Here is an 18,781-nt window from a genome sequence, read left to right as displayed (position 1 = left end):
ATGAGTTTGCATGAGCTATACTTGCATGCATCTTCCATTATCCTGAAAAAACCCGACTGGCCAGGGGTCCCTGAGCATCAGGTTGAGAAACACTGACCCAGACAAAACCTGATGTTCTCCCCCTCTCCCCAGCTTAGGGAAAAAAAAAAAAGCTAAGCACACCGTCCCATCGATCTGAAGCTGTGCACGGTGCTCTTACCAATGGGAGCATGGACCACGATGTCAGAAAAGGACATCGTGGTCCATGCTTTCTGGGCTATTTCTTTTCCTCCCCTCCCCTCGCCCCACGTGAAGTAGAGAGGCATTCGGGCTGGCTGGACGGGCAGCTGCTGCAAGCCCAGGACAGACAGAAGGCTGAGAAAGCCGCACCTACGGATATGGCTTTCCCTGCAAGCTGCACAGCTGAGGGCTTCTGATCCAAAAGTGCAAATATGACTTTGCTCCATTCAGGAGCCGAGGGGCCTCTTTAGCCACTGCATCCATACATCAAGAGAGAGCAAGCGTACAGGGCCACTCTTTAAACCGCGATGTGCCGTCATCGCGTGCCTTAGGGCCTCGTCGCACGCGACACCGGCTGCATCACGGCGGTACGATTTAAATCAGGGGGTGGAGTGTGGGCGGGGGTTATGGTCCGACAGCGCTGCGGGCGACGTTTTCCCCACATTCATCGTCGGCAGAGCCACGGGAGATAAACACTTTTTCCACGTGGCGCTGTGGGGGCGAAAGTGCGAGGGTGTAAACGCACCGCCTCAATGCGGCCGGCTGATTACTTTCGCCTCCCCCTCACCTCTTTTCCCCCCCTCCCGCGGGACATCATTGCGCTATATTTATAGTGGAATGATGAATCCCGGGGTTAGTCTGCAAATTTAGGACCCAAATTGTGGTTGCAGCATTAATCTACTTGAACATGCAAAAGAAAGCTCATACAAATTGTAGGAGATAAATGAAAATCTGAGGGCCATTCTCCGCTCGCCCTTATACAGAACTGGGCCATACGTTTCGGAACCACGTCAGGTCGTCGCAGGGGGGGGGGGGGTCAGTGAATGGCAGAAAAGCGTAAGACTGGAACGGAGAGCGAAGAATTCATTGGGTAGTGGAGTAGAAAGAAACACAGAGAGAAACTGAGGGAAGAGGATAGCGTAACATGATGGGCAGACTGGTCCTTCCGGTCTGCCCATCTCATTTTCTGTTACAATTCCACAGACCCCCACCCCTGTGGATCTCCAGTTTGCTCCTTCCCTTCCTCTGGGCCCATCCCAGGCTTTTCTCAATTCCATTACTGGTTTTGCACCCAGCCCCGCAACTGAGAGGCCAATTCGTACATCCAGGTCCTCCCCATCCTCAACCCATGACCCAGTGAAAAGGAAGAGCCCTCACTCCAGAGAAGTAGCACAGTAGTCAAAGTTGGGTGTCATGGGGGCCAGAAGGAGAGACAGAGGTAAGGGTTGCATTTGGACTAACTAGCAAAATCTACTGATCCAGCATACACGTGCCGACTCACAGATTTAGGGTCTTTGCTGCATGGCAACCTTGCTGGTTTCTGCATCCCTTAGGTAATGAAAGCATTTCACTTCCTTAGCCGTTTTGAGCCCTCAGTTACTAGCCATCGCTCTTCCTCAGTGCCTACTCGCTATCTTGGCATTCAGTGCCTAGGCGGCCATGGTTCTCCTCGTACCAATCAGCGCCGTGAAACTTCAATTTGCACAGGCCCACGCCACTACGTGCGTCCGCCAGGAAAGTTTAACTTCCTCGCTCCTTTAAGGGTCAAATCTAGAAGGCCGCGTCGTGCACGGGGAATCCAGTGCAGCAGAAGAGGCGGCTCGAAGGGATGGAGCCCAGAGAATATTGCAAGGAGAATGATAAACAAAATCCTTTAAAACACATCCCCAACCTCACGCACTCCTGTCACCCATCCCCTTCTCTCCCTAAACACAGGGCAGGCCTTGCAACGTTACTTCTGCAATCGTTGCTACTAGTTGCAGAGTGAAAGAAAGAAAAGCCTGCCTTACAAAAAAAAACAAAAACGTTTTAAAGCATGTAAAGAAACATTCGACAGTGTCAGCAATAGTAAAGTGGTGAACAGGGAAGCCAGGGTTCAGATCCCGCTGCCGGTCCTTGTGACCCTGTGCAAGTCACTTCACCCTCCATTGACTCAGGCACAAACGCTTTCTCAATGATCCCCCTTAGATTGGGCGCCCTGGGGGACAGGGACATAAGCTACAGTACCAATCAGAAGGCATGAGCTAAATGCAACCATCTAAATAAAATACAAAAAAAAAAAAGACAGCTAAGCAGCATTTCTAGCAAACTGTCCTACACGACACCACTGGCTGGATGGGAGACTGCAAGATCCCGTTCAAAGCCAAAAGTTACAGAAAGCTGACAAAGAGGAATCTGCATGGGACACGGCCACCCAATCCCTGCACTAGCGCAGTCGTGCAAAAGCCTGAGCCGTATAAAGCTGGCTCAGGAACGGGGGGGGGGGGGGGGGGGGGGGCTATCCTGCACGCTAGCCTAAGCCCTCTGTCAAAAAAAAAAAAAAAAAATGCTCATGGGCCCCACTGCCTTCCTTTATTTGGCTACACCCCCTGAGCCAGCCCAACACGGACCGGCAGGCACATAAGAGTTAGGATCCAGAGCTGTTCAGACCTCATTGCAAGGGAAAGTTCATGGAGGGGAGTAGCGCTGCAAAAAAAAAAAAAAAAAATAGCTTCACATTTCCATCCCAGGCCACGCCCCCCACACCTTCGGCGCCCGTCAAACCTGCTTACTTTTGTCTGGGTCCTTCAGGTCGGCGGCTGCGTCTTCCAGCACCAGGGCCTTGGCTTTCTTTTCCGTTGCTCCTTTCAAGTGTTCCCAGCCCTGGGAGTCCCTGGTGGCAGCCTGGCCCCCTCTCTCTTTCATCTCCAGCTCAGAGAAGCGCATCATGGCACGCTAGAGAGAGAGCAGACATGAGATCCTCCGGCAAGACGTGCCAGTCGGTCTTACCTGACCTCCTCTAAGAGCATTTTCCAAAGGCCCTCTCTGCTGCCACCCCCAGCGAGGGCTGGAAGGTCATCTACTCTGACAACGTTACAGCAGCAAAAAAAAAAAAAAAAAATCGAAGTACGACAGGCCAACTTAACGCATCTAAAACGCAAAGCGCCGCTGCTCTTTCAGACAGAATACACACAAACAATGAAATGTGTTTGGAAAATTAAAAAAAAAACACAAAAAAAAAGCAAAAATAAAAAAACAAAAAAAAACAAAATAAAAACAACCCACAAAACACAACTGCACAAGGAGTACAAAGGATCACGGGCCCAAAGCCTTCCCTTAGTATACTTGGGAATGGAAATAAACTCAAAGGTTTATGCAAGATTCTAATAGTAAAAATTTGAAGAACTGACCTCACAGTAAGCAGCAGGTAGACATAAAATACTGTCCTCTTGTAATCCCTCCATCTAAGTAATTAAAATGGGCACTCAATGGATCATTTAGATAAATGTTCATCCATTTTTCATCAGCACAAACCATTTTTTTTTTCTTAATACGATACAATACAATTTGGCTTAACTTCACTAAACAGAATGTAATGGGTGTCGGGGGGAGCGCCATCCTGCCATCGAGCACAGCACCCTGTACTTGTGTACGAAGCGTCTGCAAGATTCATTTACAGCATCACGCGTCACGTAACGGAGAGAAAAACAAGCTGCAGACAGTCCAAACCGGACGGCGTTTCTGCGATTACAGCTCGGGCTAAGATCGCACGCGGCACCGCTGCTCATGCAAGGCAACCAGGCCACCACAAGCCCGAGTTCTCTCGTTTAGAGGATATTTGGCCAATAATTCATTTCATATTCGTAGAAGCTGCGTCATTAACGTCTGCGCCAGCGTTTTCACCAACTGACGCTAGTGAGAATTGGGGGGGGGGGGGGGGGGGTTTTGAACCGGGGCAAGTTTCCCACCCATGCAAAACTAAAGAGGCAGGACCCTTTCAGCTGCCAAGCGTGGGCTTCGTTTTCCGGCTGGCGCACGTCTACTCTCTCACGTTCCCCTCCCCTCCCCCCCCCCCCCCCCCACCCTCCGGCTCTCTAGGCAGATCGCAGCCACGCGCACTCACCTGCAGCGCCCGCTGCTCCCGACTGAGCTGGCTGGAGTCCGCGTACAGCTCCGTGGTCACACACTTGAACTGGTCGCCCACATAGCCGGCCGAATTGGCAATCCGCTTGGCCAGCTTGGACGAGCGGCCCTTCAGGAACTTGCCGTGCAGCAGGTTCAGGTCCTCGGATCTGTCCTTGGGCGGCATCTTCCCGTGCTCCGCGCTCGCCAAGTGGAAGCGCAGGCCGTCCTCCGGGGCTTTGGCGAAGGGCAGAGCCGGGGCCGTGTGGCCCGGCCCGGGCTCCCGCAGGGCCAAGGTGTCCGCCCGGACACTGGGGGCTTCGGGGAGCTCGGCCTTGGGCCAGCAGTCCTCCTCTCTGTGGGGCTGGGCGGGATCCCACTGCTGGCTCTTGCACGCGCTTCTGCCAAGGTGCGACCTGATGATCCTGTCGGCGGCCTCTGCCTCGAAGCTGAGCTTGGGGCCGGACTCTGGCAGCCTGTTCCTCCCTGCGGGATCCTCGTAGCGGAGCCTCTCCTGCGACCGCGACCTCCGCTCCGACTTCTCGTCTTTGGCGATGTCCAGCGCCGCTGGCGGCAGCATGGGGTAGACCATTCCCAGGGCATCCTGGTATGATGTCATGTAATCCCCTCGGGTTGGCAGGCCATAAGGGATGCCAGGCTTGGGGGCCAGGGGTCCTGGGAAAAGGCTGCCGTTAGGGAGCAGAGCCGGATGGGGGTAGACAGGCCCCTTTCCATGCAAGGACAAGTGGCCCAGGGCCAGCGTATCGGGCACGGGGTAGGGCAGAAAGCTGTGGGGGTAGGGCAGGGAGGGCGAGCGGAAGGCCTCGGTGTGCGGCAGGAAGAGGGAGGCGGGCGGGAGGCTGCTTTCGCTGGCCTTAAAGGCAGAGTCCACCACACTGGCTTTAGTGCTTTTGCCGCCGTGCTTGGTGGCCGCGGCAGGGGCTTGGCCCGTCTGCTGGATGACGGACGGGCCGCTTTCTGCCGAGCTCCGGCTCATCTTGAAGCAATCCGGGTTGGCGTTGGGCGCAGGGGAGGCAGAGGCCGGGCGCCCCGCGCCGGAGACTGGCCCCAGGCTATTGCTGACCGCCCCCTCGCTATTTCCCATTCGGGGGCAGGAAGAGCTCCTCTGCTGCGGGATCACCCGCTGCAGGACCTTATTCTTGAGCGGCATCGCCTTGCCGTCCTCGCTGCCGCCGGGCACCACCCAGGAGGACGGCGCGTTGCTGATGATCTCGGGCCTGTAGACGATGCAGCCGCTCCCCAAAGCGGGGCCCGCGTCTTTCGGCGCTTCCCTTCCCGTTGCGGCCGCGCCGCTTCCGGTCCTGTTGGGGACCAGTTTTTTCATGGCGTCAGGCTTCAGTGGCTCCCCGTCCGTCACTTTTGAGGACAAGTCGAGAGGCTTGTCCGGGACATCTTTGGCAGGGGGCTGTTTTTCCAGAACAGGGGGCGACCTGCTGTCCTTTCGCTCCTGAGCAGGTTGCTTCCTGACGTGCATGAGAGGCGGCTGGGGGGTCTCCCCGGCGTCGGGCGCTTTGGGAACCTTCCCACCGGGTATTCTGGCGGGAGGAAAGTCATTGCTCACAGTCATGTACGGCATGGAGAGGGCGACTGGGGGAGGTGGAGGAGGCGACGCTGAAATCCGGGGAAGGGGTTTGTGAAACTCCGAGTAGGCGTCTGCAATCGGAGTCGACAAATGATCTCGAAGGGAGGACCTGGGGGAGTGGGGGAGCAAGAGAGCCGGGTCCGTAGCGATACTCCCCAGAGGCTTTGCGCAGTGGCCTCTGGGCTGCTTGCTGCCCTGGATGTGAGGGTACGCGTGCGGCTCCATCGGGTTTCCGTGACCGACGCCCATCTTCCAAGACAAGCTTTTGTCTGCACAGTGCACCAGAGGAGGGATGGCCGGAGCGCTAGCGATCCGCATTGGGGAGGCCAACGGAGACGGAATGTGGGGTGCCACGTAGTGAGGGGGTACGTATAACAGGCCTTCCCCGTTTGCACACACAGAGGAATAAGCCAGATGTTGTGGCAAACTGTAAGACTGTCGAGGTAGTAATGTCTTGTACATGTTCAATGAATACTTGCTTGGCGAGTCAATAAAAGGGTATATGGCTGGTGTGGCTCCCTCCATAAAGGGGTGCATCCAGGGGAGCCTTAGGTAACTGGCCCCGTTGACAGTAAGAGGGCTTTGCTTGTCGCTCAGACTCCTGTCCAGTCCTAATGCATCGCCGGTGGGAACAGAGGGCTTTTGTATTCCAGGAGGCGTTTTATACATGGTGCTGAAGCCGTTCAGGGTTTTCCCAGTGACAGGAGAATTGTCCATGCTTTCCGCGGGACTGGGTTTGTACTGCGTATCTGGATTCCTCTCCGGAGTGAACCCGAGAGCAGTCACGGTGCTTGCAGCGTCCCGTCCTCTTTCCGAGCCAAGCCCACAGAGACTGGAGTAGACTATGCTGCTTGGAAGCGAGATCCCTTCTCGCATGAGGCCGCTGCTGTCCATGCTAAGGGCTGCCAGACTCTCCATGTGATGTGCCGTGGCTGCATCCACCTTCGGAGAATGAGACAAAGTTTGTTGCATTATTAATTATAAAATAAATATTGGTTAAAAAAAACCAAACAAACCCAAAAACCAGACATTTGGCCTACTAAGAAGGCAGATCACATTACTTTGGTAGAAGCACCACTAGATCTCACATAATTCTCAGTACAATGGCACTTTACCAAGGGCCAATCCAAGAAGGATTTTCCACAGCCGAGCAAGTAGAGAAAGATCTTGATAAATCATGTCCAGAGTGTTCTCTAGCACTCCTTCTCACAGCCAGACTCCACAAGGAGGGATCACATGCACGGGAAATTGATTCTAACGATGAGGGGAATTATTTTATTTTTTACCCCATCACGACAAAAAAAAATGGCCCTATTTACCATGTGGGAAGTCATTCTTTGAAGAGTATTGTACCCATTACTCAGACATCGCTGCTCAAATTAACGTTTTCCTCCCCCTGCATGTAGATAGGAACGTGGTGCAGTGATGCACGGGCAAGAGAGGCCCGTGCAGCGTGCAAACAGCTTTCCCCCAGACAGGGGGTGGCTTCACTCCTCTCACGTCTGCCCCTGATGGAACACGCAGTGCCGGGCGTTCGGGGAAAGTGAGCAAAACGATGAACTTGGTAAACGAGACTTGGCTCCAAACTCGGGCAGGCCAGGGCAATTCCATGCGCTCAGGCTAGCACACGGGTTAACGGGCGTCCATAACCCCCCTCCCCCCCCCCCATGCAATAAGGGTAACAGCGTGTCCAAAGCAGCGCGTAGCTAATGCTGCAAGTACATGCCATGCTGATGAGGCTAATTAGGGATGTGAATCGTTTTTCTGACAACTGAAAATATCAGATGATATTTTCAAACTCGTCAAATATCGGGGGATCCCCGAAAGCGATAGGAGAACCCCACAAATTTCTTGGGGTTCTCTTATCGTTTTGGGGGGGGGGGGGCGGGAAGAAAGGGCACACAAAAACAACCCACAAACCCACCCTGACCCTGTAAATCTCATTATTTAGTAGCACCCACCCTCCTGACCCCCCCCCCCAAAACGTTTCTAAAGTACCTGGTGGTCCAGCGGGGGGTCCCAGGAGCGATCTCCCGCTCTCGGGCCGTCGGCTGCCACTAATCAAAATGGCGCCGTCCGTCCATTGCTCCTACCATGTGACAGGGGCCGGCCAATGGCACCGATAGCCCCTGTCACATGGTAAGGGCAAAGGGCCATCGGCGCCATTTTGTTTACTGGCAGCTGACGGCCCGAGAGCAGGAAATCGCTCCTGGGACCCCCGCTGGACCACCAGGGACTTTAGAAAAGATTTTTGGTAGGGTGGGGAATTCTAAATAATTAAATTTAAAGGGTCGGGGTGGGGGGGGGGGGGTTTCGGCTTGCGACAGCCGAAAAAAATGCTCAGAACCACGGGAACGAAGATTTCCCGCGTTTTGTTTTTTTTACGAACCCGATACCGGAAACGAGTCCGGTACCGATTCACATCCCTATTAGCTATTACTCCCTTATGTAAAAAATAACCGTGTACCCGACGCACACATTTTAACCCTTAAAACTTAACACCAGCCCAGGAGCTGGCGTTAAGTCTTGAGGAGCCCCAAACGTTGAACAGAAAGGCAGAAAATGCTGCTTTTCTGTGGTTCCTCCGACTTAATATCGTGGCGATATTAAGCCGGAGGAACCACAGAAAGCAGCAACATGGAAAAAAAAAAAAAAGGTCTCGATGGTGGTCAGGTGAGGAAAATGGATGCTCAATTTTACGAGCGTCCGTTTTCCTGACCCACGCATGGCCACTTCTCCTGGGCTCCCGATGCCGAGGAGGCGCTAGGGACGCACAATTTCCCCAGCTCCTCCTTTTTAACCCAGCGACTCATGTGCCTACTGCATCGCGCGCCCGGGAGAGGTGGATGGGCGCGGGTTAGAACAGCGGGCGCTCAATCACGCGCGACTGTTTTTCCTACGCGCGTACTGCATGTGCCTGAAGGGCTTACCATGCTGTGAGTGCGGTTAGCCTCCTCCCTCAGTTCCAGCCGATTCTTCTGAACTTCCCCATCGTTTATGGGAATTTTCCTATCAAAAAAAAAAAAAGACATGAAATCATTTTGCATGCTTTAAAATGTTTCTTACTGCACATGAAATGGAAGATTACTACATTTTACTACTCAGCATAAAGACAGCTGACAATGTAAGGTTTAAGTACATCAGATGACAACATTTCTTTATGCAAAATGTATATTTTTGCCAATCACAGACTGGTTGGCAAAGATAAATGGTCCTATTTTTTTGGGGGGGCGGAGGGGGGGTCTATATCTAAAAATATAGTACAAAAGAGTGGCTAAAATAGAAGTGGACTCCAAACAGGGAAAAAACCTAAGTGTATCTGCTGTAAGGCCAGACTTGTCTCCTAGGACATGCACACAAGAATAGTTCAAAACGTGTGTATTATTCTTAGCAAGGCAGTAAGATTCCAGGCTCTCTGGGGCCTAATATTCTCTACCAAGGGTGGACTGGCTTATCAGGGGAGCGGGAATCCCCCGGTGGGCCGGTCGCACTGGTCATGTGGTCTTCATCTCAGCTCCTGCCGAGAGGAGTTGCTGTGGAACAAGGTCTTTGGTGAGGCTGCGACGTAACCCAACCCCTTTCGCGCCCGAGGGAGTTCTCCGCAGGGGCCACGACGGAGCCCAACTCGTTGCAGCCAGAAGAAAGGCCTACGAGGTCGGCAGAAGGATGCATCTGGCGATTGCAGGGCTGCCTCCTCCAGTAAATAAAGGAGCAGTGCAGGCGTGGCCAAGGCCCAAAAGAAAGGAGAACACCTGAGAGGTGTGTGTGTATATGAAAGAAAGAGAGCCTGCATGTGCGTATGAGAGTGCCTGAATATGTATGAGAGAGCGTGCTTGCATGTGTGCATGAGAGTCCTTGGATATGTATGAGGGAGAGTGAGCCTATGTGTGTATGCGAGAGAGAACCTGCGTGTGTGAGCCTACAAGGCAGGAATCTATTTATTTAATGGTAAGGAAAGCTGGAGATTTTTCAGTTATTTAATTTTGTATTATTTTAAATTATGGGGTGTTATTTCATGTGTCTGCTGTTTTAAAATATTTTATTGGTATTTGGGAAATATTAGAACAAATTTATGTGACTTTTTAAATCATTAGGGACTCAATATTGAAAGATGGCCATTTAAGTAACTTGGCCGGATATTACTTATCCAGCTAAATTATACGGTATATTTATTTAGTGGCACGGCTATGTCACTGAATATACGCGTATATATTTGTACTTAGACGTATAAGTTATAACTATCTAACTAGCCAGTCAGCTTATGCGGCCAAGTTATGCAGCTAAGTCACTCCATCCACTGCCCGCCCACAACTTATGAAGCTAACTTTTTAGACATATATGGGACTTATGTGGAGCAGCCGCTAAACGTAAGCGCATATTCAGCAGCCGCTACTTAACCACGTAAGTCCTACTTATCTGGCTAAGAAGACTTGAATGCACTTTTGAATATTGGGCCCCCTATGTTTGTTGGCTATTTTGACATATTTATTCTTTTCATGATTTTAATATTATGAATGATGCCTTTTATCTCTTGATTTTATTGCTTGATGTTTTGTGAGGAATGATTATGTTGGGCTTCTTGTGATTACCAAAGCACGTTTGTGAGCGAGAGAGATTGAATGGGTCAATGAGCATATGTTTAAGCAAGAGGACTATTTAAGCCAATGGGCTTGTGTGTGAGTGTAAAAGAGACTGATTGAGCCAGTGAGCATGTGTGTGAGCAAGAACGAGTTAGTGAACATGTGTGTGAGCATGTAGATGAGACAGCATGAGTGAGCCAGTGAGCATGTACAAGAAACAGCTTGTAAACTAAGAAGCATGTGTATGAGAATATAAGAGAATTTGTGTGAGAATGAAGATGTGTGTTAGTCAGAGAAGAAAGTTTGTGCATATCTCCCACCCCATACTAATCCATGACAATCTCACATAACTGGAATCCAAAGTTCCTAGGTACGGAGAGCGGAGGATTTATTTTAGCTTTAATTTTAATTATTGGGTGTTTGCTGTATCTGCTATTCTGAAATATTTTATCGATGTTTGGGAAATGTAAAACAAATGTTATATGTTCGTAATCATTGGATGTTCTTTTCATTAGCTGTTTTGAAATATTTCTTCTGAGTTTGGTTTTACTATTATGATTGATGCTTTATATTTTGTTATGTTATTGTTTGATGCGTAGTGAGGAATGATATCTGTTTTTCCATTCCATAGAGAGTCCAGCTTGTTGTGGTTTCAAGTTCAGTTTTTGTCTGCATGTTTCTATTTATACTTTATCATCTCTTCATTTTGTATTTGGTGAGGGTCTTTCTGTGTTCCACATGTGTGATGAGGTGAGGTAGTCTGCTAGCATGTAGCAACGCTTTCTCCAAGGAGTGACTAGGTGTGTACAAATTTTTTTTTTCTGTGAGCAACAAATTTTTAAACCAACAATTTTTGAATGCCAACATTAGTGTTTGATTTCTGTATATAGCACAAATAAAAAATGTATGTGAGTGATCATATAAAACCTACGAGCAATGCTCAGAAATATATGAGCAATGGCTCACACTCTCAGCTTAGAGGGAATTATGGCATGTGGTTTCTATGCAGGGATCTATAACAGCTTGGCTTTCCTGTTTTCTTAATAACAGGTGTATTGGTGTTTTAGGGTCTGATGTAATAGTTGTAGTGTTGCCTTTTCATAGGTAGGGTTATTACTGTTTGAGTGCTGGTAGTTAGGGCTGATTTCATATGGGAGGTTTACTATATTGCAATTTAGTTTACTCAAAGCTTTATGAAGGCCGAGTCCACACCCAACACCCTTTACAGTAAGCTGTAATATCGTATGGCTGCAGGTGACTTTTTTGCAGAGTTTTCTGGTTGATACCATAGCAGTGCATGTGAATAATACCATATTGTACATGTTATTTTTACCTTTGAAGGCCGTACTTTGAATGTTCTTCTTCGTGTAAAATCTGGAGTTGGGTTAGTGGCTCTCCCCAGTCTCGGCCAGGGCTTAAATTTCTTTTTTATAAGCCCAGAGTTAATGTTGTTATTCTGTATGGTCCAGTATACACCGGATCTTTCCAACACCAGGGAACAGTATGGGTCATTTCTGGTTCCCTTCCTCCCCTGAGTTGGGAGGCAGAGCAGAGCGTGGGAAGGCATATAAACAGCAGACTGTGCAGCAGGCAGTCAGGGGGAATGCACTGGAGTGGTGGGAGGGTGGCAGAGAAGTGGAGACAAGCTACAGGCACAGGAAGGGAGTGTGTGAGCCAGGAGAAAAGTACCTGTGCAGTGTTGGGGAGGCTTCTGACCGAGGTGACTGGACTGAGCTGTGGGAGGAGCAGTTAGCTGTGGAACCAGCAAGTCTCAGAGTGGGATTGAAAAAGGATGAGACTGCTGCAGAATGAGAAAGGGCTGACAGCAAGCAAGAAATTTACACTATGATGCGGTAGTGCTGGGGTGGGGGCATGCACTATGGGGTAGATTTTAAAACCCCTACGTGTGTAAATCCTCCCGGATTTACGCGCGCCTATTTTGCATAGGCCGCCGGTGCGCGCGCAAGTCCCGGGGCGGTCCAGGGGCGTGTCGACGGTTCGGGGGCAGGCCGGGAGGGCGGTCCCGAGTCCCCTGGCACTGCGGCCTGTGCCGGGGAATGCCGGGGTGGCGCGTGCAAGGAAGGAAAGTTCCCTCCGAGGCCGCTCCGATTTCGGAGCGGCCTCGGAGGGAACGGAGGCAGGCTGCATGGCTCGGCGTGCGCAAGCTGCCAATTTTGCGCAGCCTTGCGCGCGCCGACCCCGGATTTTATAAGATACGCGCGTATCTTATAAAATCTGGTGTACTTTTGTTCGCGCCACCGCGTGCGCGTATGTTTTGAAGATCTACCTCTATATGAGCACATAAGCAGCAAACAACAGTAGTGTGTTAGAGAGAGTGTGTGTGCCTGTGTCACACAGAGAGCGACACATACCTATGCCTACACTTTGGGTCAGAGGAAGACTGCGTGTGTGGGTGTCTCTCTCTCTGACATACACACACACATACACGCTCTCATTCTCAGTGTGTGGGTTTATCTGTGTGTCTGTGAGAAAGTGTCCGATGTGTGTGACAGTGTATATAAAGTTTCTGCAATCTATACATCTGTTTGTGTGAGTCTGACACTGGCTGGCACTGTAGTTGTCTCATTGCTTTCACTAGTTCAAGAGCTGCTTGGTTGGCCAGACCAGGATATGTGTGTGTGTGTGTGTGTGTATGATACCCAATTTGCATGGATGGAATGGGGTCTACAGCTTTATCTGCTCACTGCTGTCTAGAGTATGCTCTATTTCTTAGTTATTTAAGAAAAAATGTGAAATTTATTTTACTTAATTCTGCCAGGTTCCAGAGTTGACTTGGCATGTTTAAGGAGCTGTTGACACAAGTGCTGCAGAGGAAGTGCACAAGAGAGTCGGATACCCCATGGGCCGGTTTTGAAAAAAAATCCCCCTGGCTGACATTTTCCTGCAATCTGCCACTGCTCTGTACCAACAGAAAAACAAAGCAAAGGCAAACTTCACAGTGTTCAGGTCCTATGAGGAGTAGGGGGGTGGGTGTCCAGAAGGAAGCAGACATCAGGCCATTGCTCGACTTGGGACCCTCTGGGAAGGAAAGCACAGGCTCCGAACCTAGGGATAAAATGGCTGACACATGCAAGATCCATCAATACCCAGAAGAGTCAACTGCAATCAGCCAGTATTTAACTGCCTTTACCTGACTGCTCACAAATTGCCTAATAGAGGGCAGCGTAATTAAATCTCTGCATTACTGATATCTGGAGGAGGGGGGTGGGGTTTGACCCGCTTCTCTCTCATCAGCTTCTTCCAGCCATTGCTTTACTTGTAGGCATGGGGGGGGGGGGGGGTTGTGTCAAAGCACCGAGGGCCTGGAGTTCAAGCGGTGCAGAAGCGATCAGCAGGGCTCGGGGGGGGGGGGGGTGACTTGATGTGTGCGCGGAGGGAGGAAGAGATAGCGAGGCAGACCCCCCCTCCCCCGTACCTGTCTTCAGTCATCGCACAGACGCGGACCCTGTCATTGCTCATCCAGCTGGGCACGTTGCCATACAGGGGGGTGGCAGACAGCATGACGTCCGTTTCCGATCACAACGTCCCTTCTTCGAGAGGTTTGTGCTACGGCAATAAAACAAAAGAAACAAGTTGAAGAGGTTTGCAAATGTGTACAGGGAAAAAAAAAACAGAGAGAGAGAAAGAGCAGATTAGGAGAGATCGGGGCCTGCCCCAAGCAGCGCGGCCTTCGATCTCCGCCCACCTACAAAGGGGAGGCCACAGCCAGAGCCACTCGCCGGCCACTAAATCCCCACCTGCTCTCCCTAATGCAGCTCACTCGTATCGGGGGAAGCAGCTCCGAATGTCGCCCCGCACCCCCTTCTGCACGCGCACCCGAGCCAGAGGCGACGGCGGGCGCCGCTCCCAGGGGGCCCCCGAGCTCTCGCGGCGGTCCGGGGCCCCGATCTTCAACATCTTGCAGTCCGGAGGGGGGAGGAAGAGAAGAAAGAGGAGCGCGGCGGGGAAGCGAGGCACCGGAGCTGCTGCGAGCGCCTCCAGCATTCAACGCTGGCAGCTCGCCAAGGTGGGAGGAAATCAATCATTAGCCCGAGCTCGGGCTCCCTCCCTTCCTGCACAGTCAATCCGAGGAGTTTGTGGCGCTTTTCCTCGCCGCGCTTAAGAAGCAAAGCGGGCGGGGAGAGCAAGGCACCTCGCCCCCGAAACCCCTCTGTAACGCGCAGGGGTGAGGATTATGTGGCCGCTGGGCCTTGGTGGCGTTAAGAGAAGCGCCGGGGGGGGGGCAGACGGAATGAGAATTGCATTCGGTGCCCCCCGCAAAACAGAAACGCATGGGGGTTATTTTTGGCATGGGGGAGGGGAGGGGGGGAGCTGACGTTTTCTGGAAGGCGCTGTCACTTTGCCCAGGGTGGTCCGCTCCCCCCCCCCCCCCCGGCAGCAAGCCCAGCCTCCTGCTAAGCGCTGTGCCTCCCCGTGAAAGGGCTCGGAAATCGGAGCCCGATCGCTCGGGGCCTGCAGAGTGCCGGATCCTGGCTGGCGTTGGGGCACGCAGAGTAGCCCCCGTCCCGAGCTATCTCCTAAGCACTTTCAAAATAGATTTGTGGCTGGCTGCGCTTGGAAACCGACGGTCCATTTCGGTTTTTATTATTATTAATAATGGATGTAAAATGCGAGGTCATTTTTTTTTGTGTTTGTTATACTTTCCGGCTAAGTGTGCATTAAAAAAAAAAAAAAGTAGCCAACGGTAATGCAACATATATTTCACCTTATCAAGTACAAGGCAAAGCCACAGTATATTCTGTAATAAGAATTAAAACCCGGCTGCGTCGGTGGGACGTCGCTGGTCCAGCACACGCTTTCCCCGGAGAGGGCCCCACATGCGCGAAAGTCAGTGCAGCTGGCCCTTAAATGTGCCGGGAAAGGCAGGGCAGGGTGTCGGGCTTTCCCATTAATGTTTAACCGGAGCCTTCCTGCGGCTCCGTCTGCCTCGGACCGTGTCATTTACAGCTCCCAGGCAGGCTCCCGCAATGAAAGGCTACACAGTCCCTGTCATTTGGCGGTGATGAAATGCAAAGTGCACGCTTGGGGCTGGAGGTTGAGCAGCTTTAATCACACCTTATGCGTCACGAAGCGAGGGGCGAAAGGAAAGCGCGTTAGCAACAATCAAAGCAGTCAACGCCCAAATCTAGAAATAGCTCATCCGGGCAAGCCCGGGCCGCAGCCCTGCAGCTCTTGGCCAGCAAAAGAAGTTGCAGGCGATCCAGCGCGCGGCCCACTTTGATCGGCCTCGGGGTCCCCCCCTGACCTACATTTTGGGTGGGTTCCGGGAATTTGAAGGGGTTTTTCTCGGGGCTGGCACTGCCGACTGTCCCCTGGCACTCGCGTGTCCGGCGGCCACGCAGTGGGGTGGGGTGGGCTTGGATCCCCCCCCCCCCCGGGTTAATGTTTAGCCGCAGGTATTTTGGCTCTGCTCCTGCCGCCCCGCTGAACTTTTTGTGAACTGTGTGCAAGAGCGGAGGTCTGCAGCGCACACGGCGGCGCCGGCAGCAGACTTTTAACACTTCTGGCGCCGGATCGCACAGCAGCGCACGCCATTCCGCCCTCCACGGCTGCCGCCAGGGTTTCTTTTATCCCTCTCCCCGCTCCAGGTGGCAGCTTTCTGCAGCCCCTGCAGGGATCCCTCTCAGCCAGCGCCCTTCTGGGGGAGGGGGCGGCTCCTGCTGGCAGCGAACAGGGCTTAACATTGGGGGAGGGGGAGTGGCGGCTTTGGCGCTAGCAGGAGGTGAAGGTCACCCCCACCTCGCGGTCTGGCACCGAATATTAAATAAATCTAAAATTCCAGGCAGAGCCAGGATGTGCGGAGTCTGTGCCAGAACCCCCCCTCCCGGGGCCGATCTACCGCCACTCTCCGTCTGCGCTGTGGGAGACCGAGCTGTACACCGAGGTATGCAAAGCACGGAGTACCTTACACGCCCGGCATGGCAGCACGTGAAGATCGCTGGGCAGGGGAAAGGGACTGCTCGATACTACACCCCCCCCCCCCCGCCCCGATCACAAATCAAATGGCCTCGTACAAACTTTTACGAGCAAGACTTTGTGCCCAACGCTGGGCGCTGCGGACTCCGGGGGAAGTTTGGCAGAAGCCGTGCGAGGCTCGGAAAGTCCTGCGGGGGGCCAGAAAAAGAAAGCTCCGGAGTGCGCAGGACCCGGGTGAGGGTGGGGGGTTGCATCGAGAGCAGCTGCAGCGCTGATAGTGCGTGCAAGGGGAGGGGAGAGCGGCGCACGAGTTCCCCTCTGGCGCCTTCGCTCTCCCTCCAGCTGCCCTGGCGCGGCGCCAGTTTCCATTCTGCGGCTGCCAGAAAAGCCGCTCGAGCGCCGCTCCCGAGGCACCGGAGACCCGCATCGACGATCTGCGGACGGGGGGGGGGGGGGAATGAAAGCGGTGCAGTGAAAAGAAAGCAAAGGTTTGGCCCCCTATCTGGTTGCCAGGGCTACCGGGAGCCAGTTTTGTTTGCTTACTCGGATCCTTGAGGCGCTGATGCTGCCGGAGGTTGTGGCAGGCGGCTCCGAGCCCTGATTCGGGTCGGACCGGGCCGAACCTACACCCATCCCCCCAGCCAAAAGGCTTCCCACCCGGGGACCCGATCCAAAGCTCCCAATTAATTTTGGCGCCCCCACCCACCCCGAAAAACTGCCCAAACTTTACAGAGTTAATCGTGACTACGTTCGTGTTTCTTTCCGGGACAGGAGGGAGAAAAGGGGGACAGTGTTTTGGCAGCCGATCCGTTACTTCCACCGCTTGACCTTTCAAAGTAATCTTAAACCCCAACGTCGCAGATGGCTCTCTAAAGTCTAAATTACCCCAAATATAAATAAACAGAGAAGCTGCAAACGGAAGAAGCCTTCCAAAGTACCGCGCTTCATTAAAAAAAAAAAAAACACAACGCAGATTAAATTATATTTAAAAAGCAATGCACCGAAGTGGTGATCCTGCGGAGATCCCCGGTGTCGCCCAGAACTGAGAGGGACACTGAATCTGCTGCAGGTCCACCCCCGACAACAAAAAATCAAATGAAAGCAGACAGAAAGCGCGATCGTCGGCCTTGAGCTCCGACTCCGGACGCTGCCGTCCGGCATCGGCTGTGCTTCAAACCTAACACCCGATCCTTACCCCACTACCTCTCCCCGACTCACCGAGCAGACGGGAGAGAGAGGCTCGGCTCACGGCAGACATGCAGAGGTCGGGGGAAGACCGGTGCGGTGGGGGGGCGGAGGCACTGGAGGCGAGACCGAACGTGGGAGAGAATGTGACAGAAGTTGTAGGAGTGGACGGGGAGGTGGGAGCGAGTACCAGGCTGCCCCGGCTGAAGCCCTGCTTCCCTATCTGGTGTGCAAATCTCGCCCCCGGGGCTGAAAAGGTGGCGCGGCCTCGGTCTGCCCCCGACCGCGCGCTCGCGGCAAAACATGGAAGGAAGCGGAGGCCTTGCAAAGAAGGGCACCCGTGATCTGTGCTGCCTGGCCGGGGGGGGGGGGGCTTACAAGCCACCCGGAACCGAGCTGCGTTCTACTTCCATTTTCCATTCCCAGGGGGGGGGAGAATGCCCCCCCCCCCGAATTGCCCAAGGCTGCCGGAAAGTTGCAGCCGGTTTTGGAAGTTGTCATAACAGCGCTGGCCCGAGGCGTGTTCAGGACCACCTGATTTGCCGGAGGGGGCATCTGAGAGCAATTTCTTAAATTATTTTTTGCAGGGTGTCAGGAGCCGGAGCCCTTGAAGAATAACCCAACAAACAAATCGCCAAGCACACCTGCGGATTCACGCGTGTCCGTGACCGTGCTGAGGGAGGGGAGGGGGCGGCAGCGATTTGGAGGAAACTGTGACCCCCACCCCACTCCTAGACAGGAGCCAGCGGCAAAAGCAAGAACTCGGTTAAACAAAAAGGCCCCTCTCTCCGCCTCCCGCGGCTTTAAAGCCTGTTCTGTTTGTGTTTAGCCAGGGGAACCCCCCCTCCCCCTTCCGAAAAAAATGAAAGCGCTGCCAGTGCCAGTTCAAGGCGTCGTTTGTTCACAGTTTCAGCGGAAGCTAGAGGAAATCATCCCCTCCCTCCCGGGCACCCCCAGCCCTCCCCACCACCACCTGGTACTTATATTTCTCGCTTTCCGCCCGCCCGCGCCATTTTAGGGCCAGCGAGCCGCAGGCAGCTCAGGTGATCCCGGCAACGAGCCGTCTTTGTGCCGGGCTGGGCCACACACGTGCCCTCCCCCCCTCATCTCCTCTTTACTGCTGGCAAGTTAAAAATAAGATTCCCGCCCCGTGAGGAGTTGGAGATATGAGCGGGCGGGGGCTGCTTCCCGGTGCATTGCACGTACACAGCTGCCTTCCGAAAACAGAAACACCCCCCCCCCCCCCAATGCCAAAATGAAATAAAAATGCAGAAAACAAGCAAAGCGGCTTGAAGCCCCCATAGCCGGGGTCGGGCAGGAAGTTTCTACGGGAGGGGGAGGCTACAAGATCGCGCTTCCCCCGGAGAGCTCATTG

General features: G+C 53.1%; 1 protein-coding gene across 3 annotated transcripts in view; it reads right to left on the bottom strand.

The window, feature by feature from the left end:
• The window catches only part of BCOR (BCL6 corepressor), a 71,873-nt gene that overhangs the window by 36,383 nt on the left and 16,709 nt on the right, over positions 1 to 18,781 (bottom strand). Inside the window, exons 1-6 of one of the 3 annotated variants that reach the window (XM_029603165.1) lie at positions 14,043 to 14,356; positions 13,721 to 13,851; positions 8,635 to 8,713; positions 4,103 to 6,646; positions 3,390 to 3,443; positions 2,772 to 2,934 (exon numbers count right to left, since the gene is read on the bottom strand). In XM_029603165.1, coding sequence (XP_029459025.1) covers positions 2,772 to 2,934; positions 3,390 to 3,443; positions 4,103 to 6,646; positions 8,635 to 8,713; positions 13,721 to 13,806 — 2,926 coding nt within the window. In that variant the 5' untranslated portion in view covers positions 13,807 to 13,851; positions 14,043 to 14,356. Of the gene's footprint in view, positions 1 to 2,771; positions 2,935 to 3,389; positions 3,444 to 4,102; positions 6,647 to 8,634; positions 8,714 to 13,720; positions 13,852 to 14,042; positions 14,357 to 18,781 lie in introns of those variants that run through there. The other 2 variants (XM_029603164.1, XM_029603166.1) reach the window with 2 other exon arrangements.

This window comes from Rhinatrema bivittatum, chromosome 5 (assembly GCF_901001135.1).
Source record: "Rhinatrema bivittatum chromosome 5, aRhiBiv1.1, whole genome shotgun sequence".
Lineage (NCBI taxonomy): Eukaryota > Metazoa > Chordata > Amphibia > Gymnophiona > Rhinatrematidae > Rhinatrema > Rhinatrema bivittatum.
The sequence above is the reverse complement of the archived record's forward strand: the minus strand, read 5'-3'. Positions and strand labels throughout refer to the sequence as shown.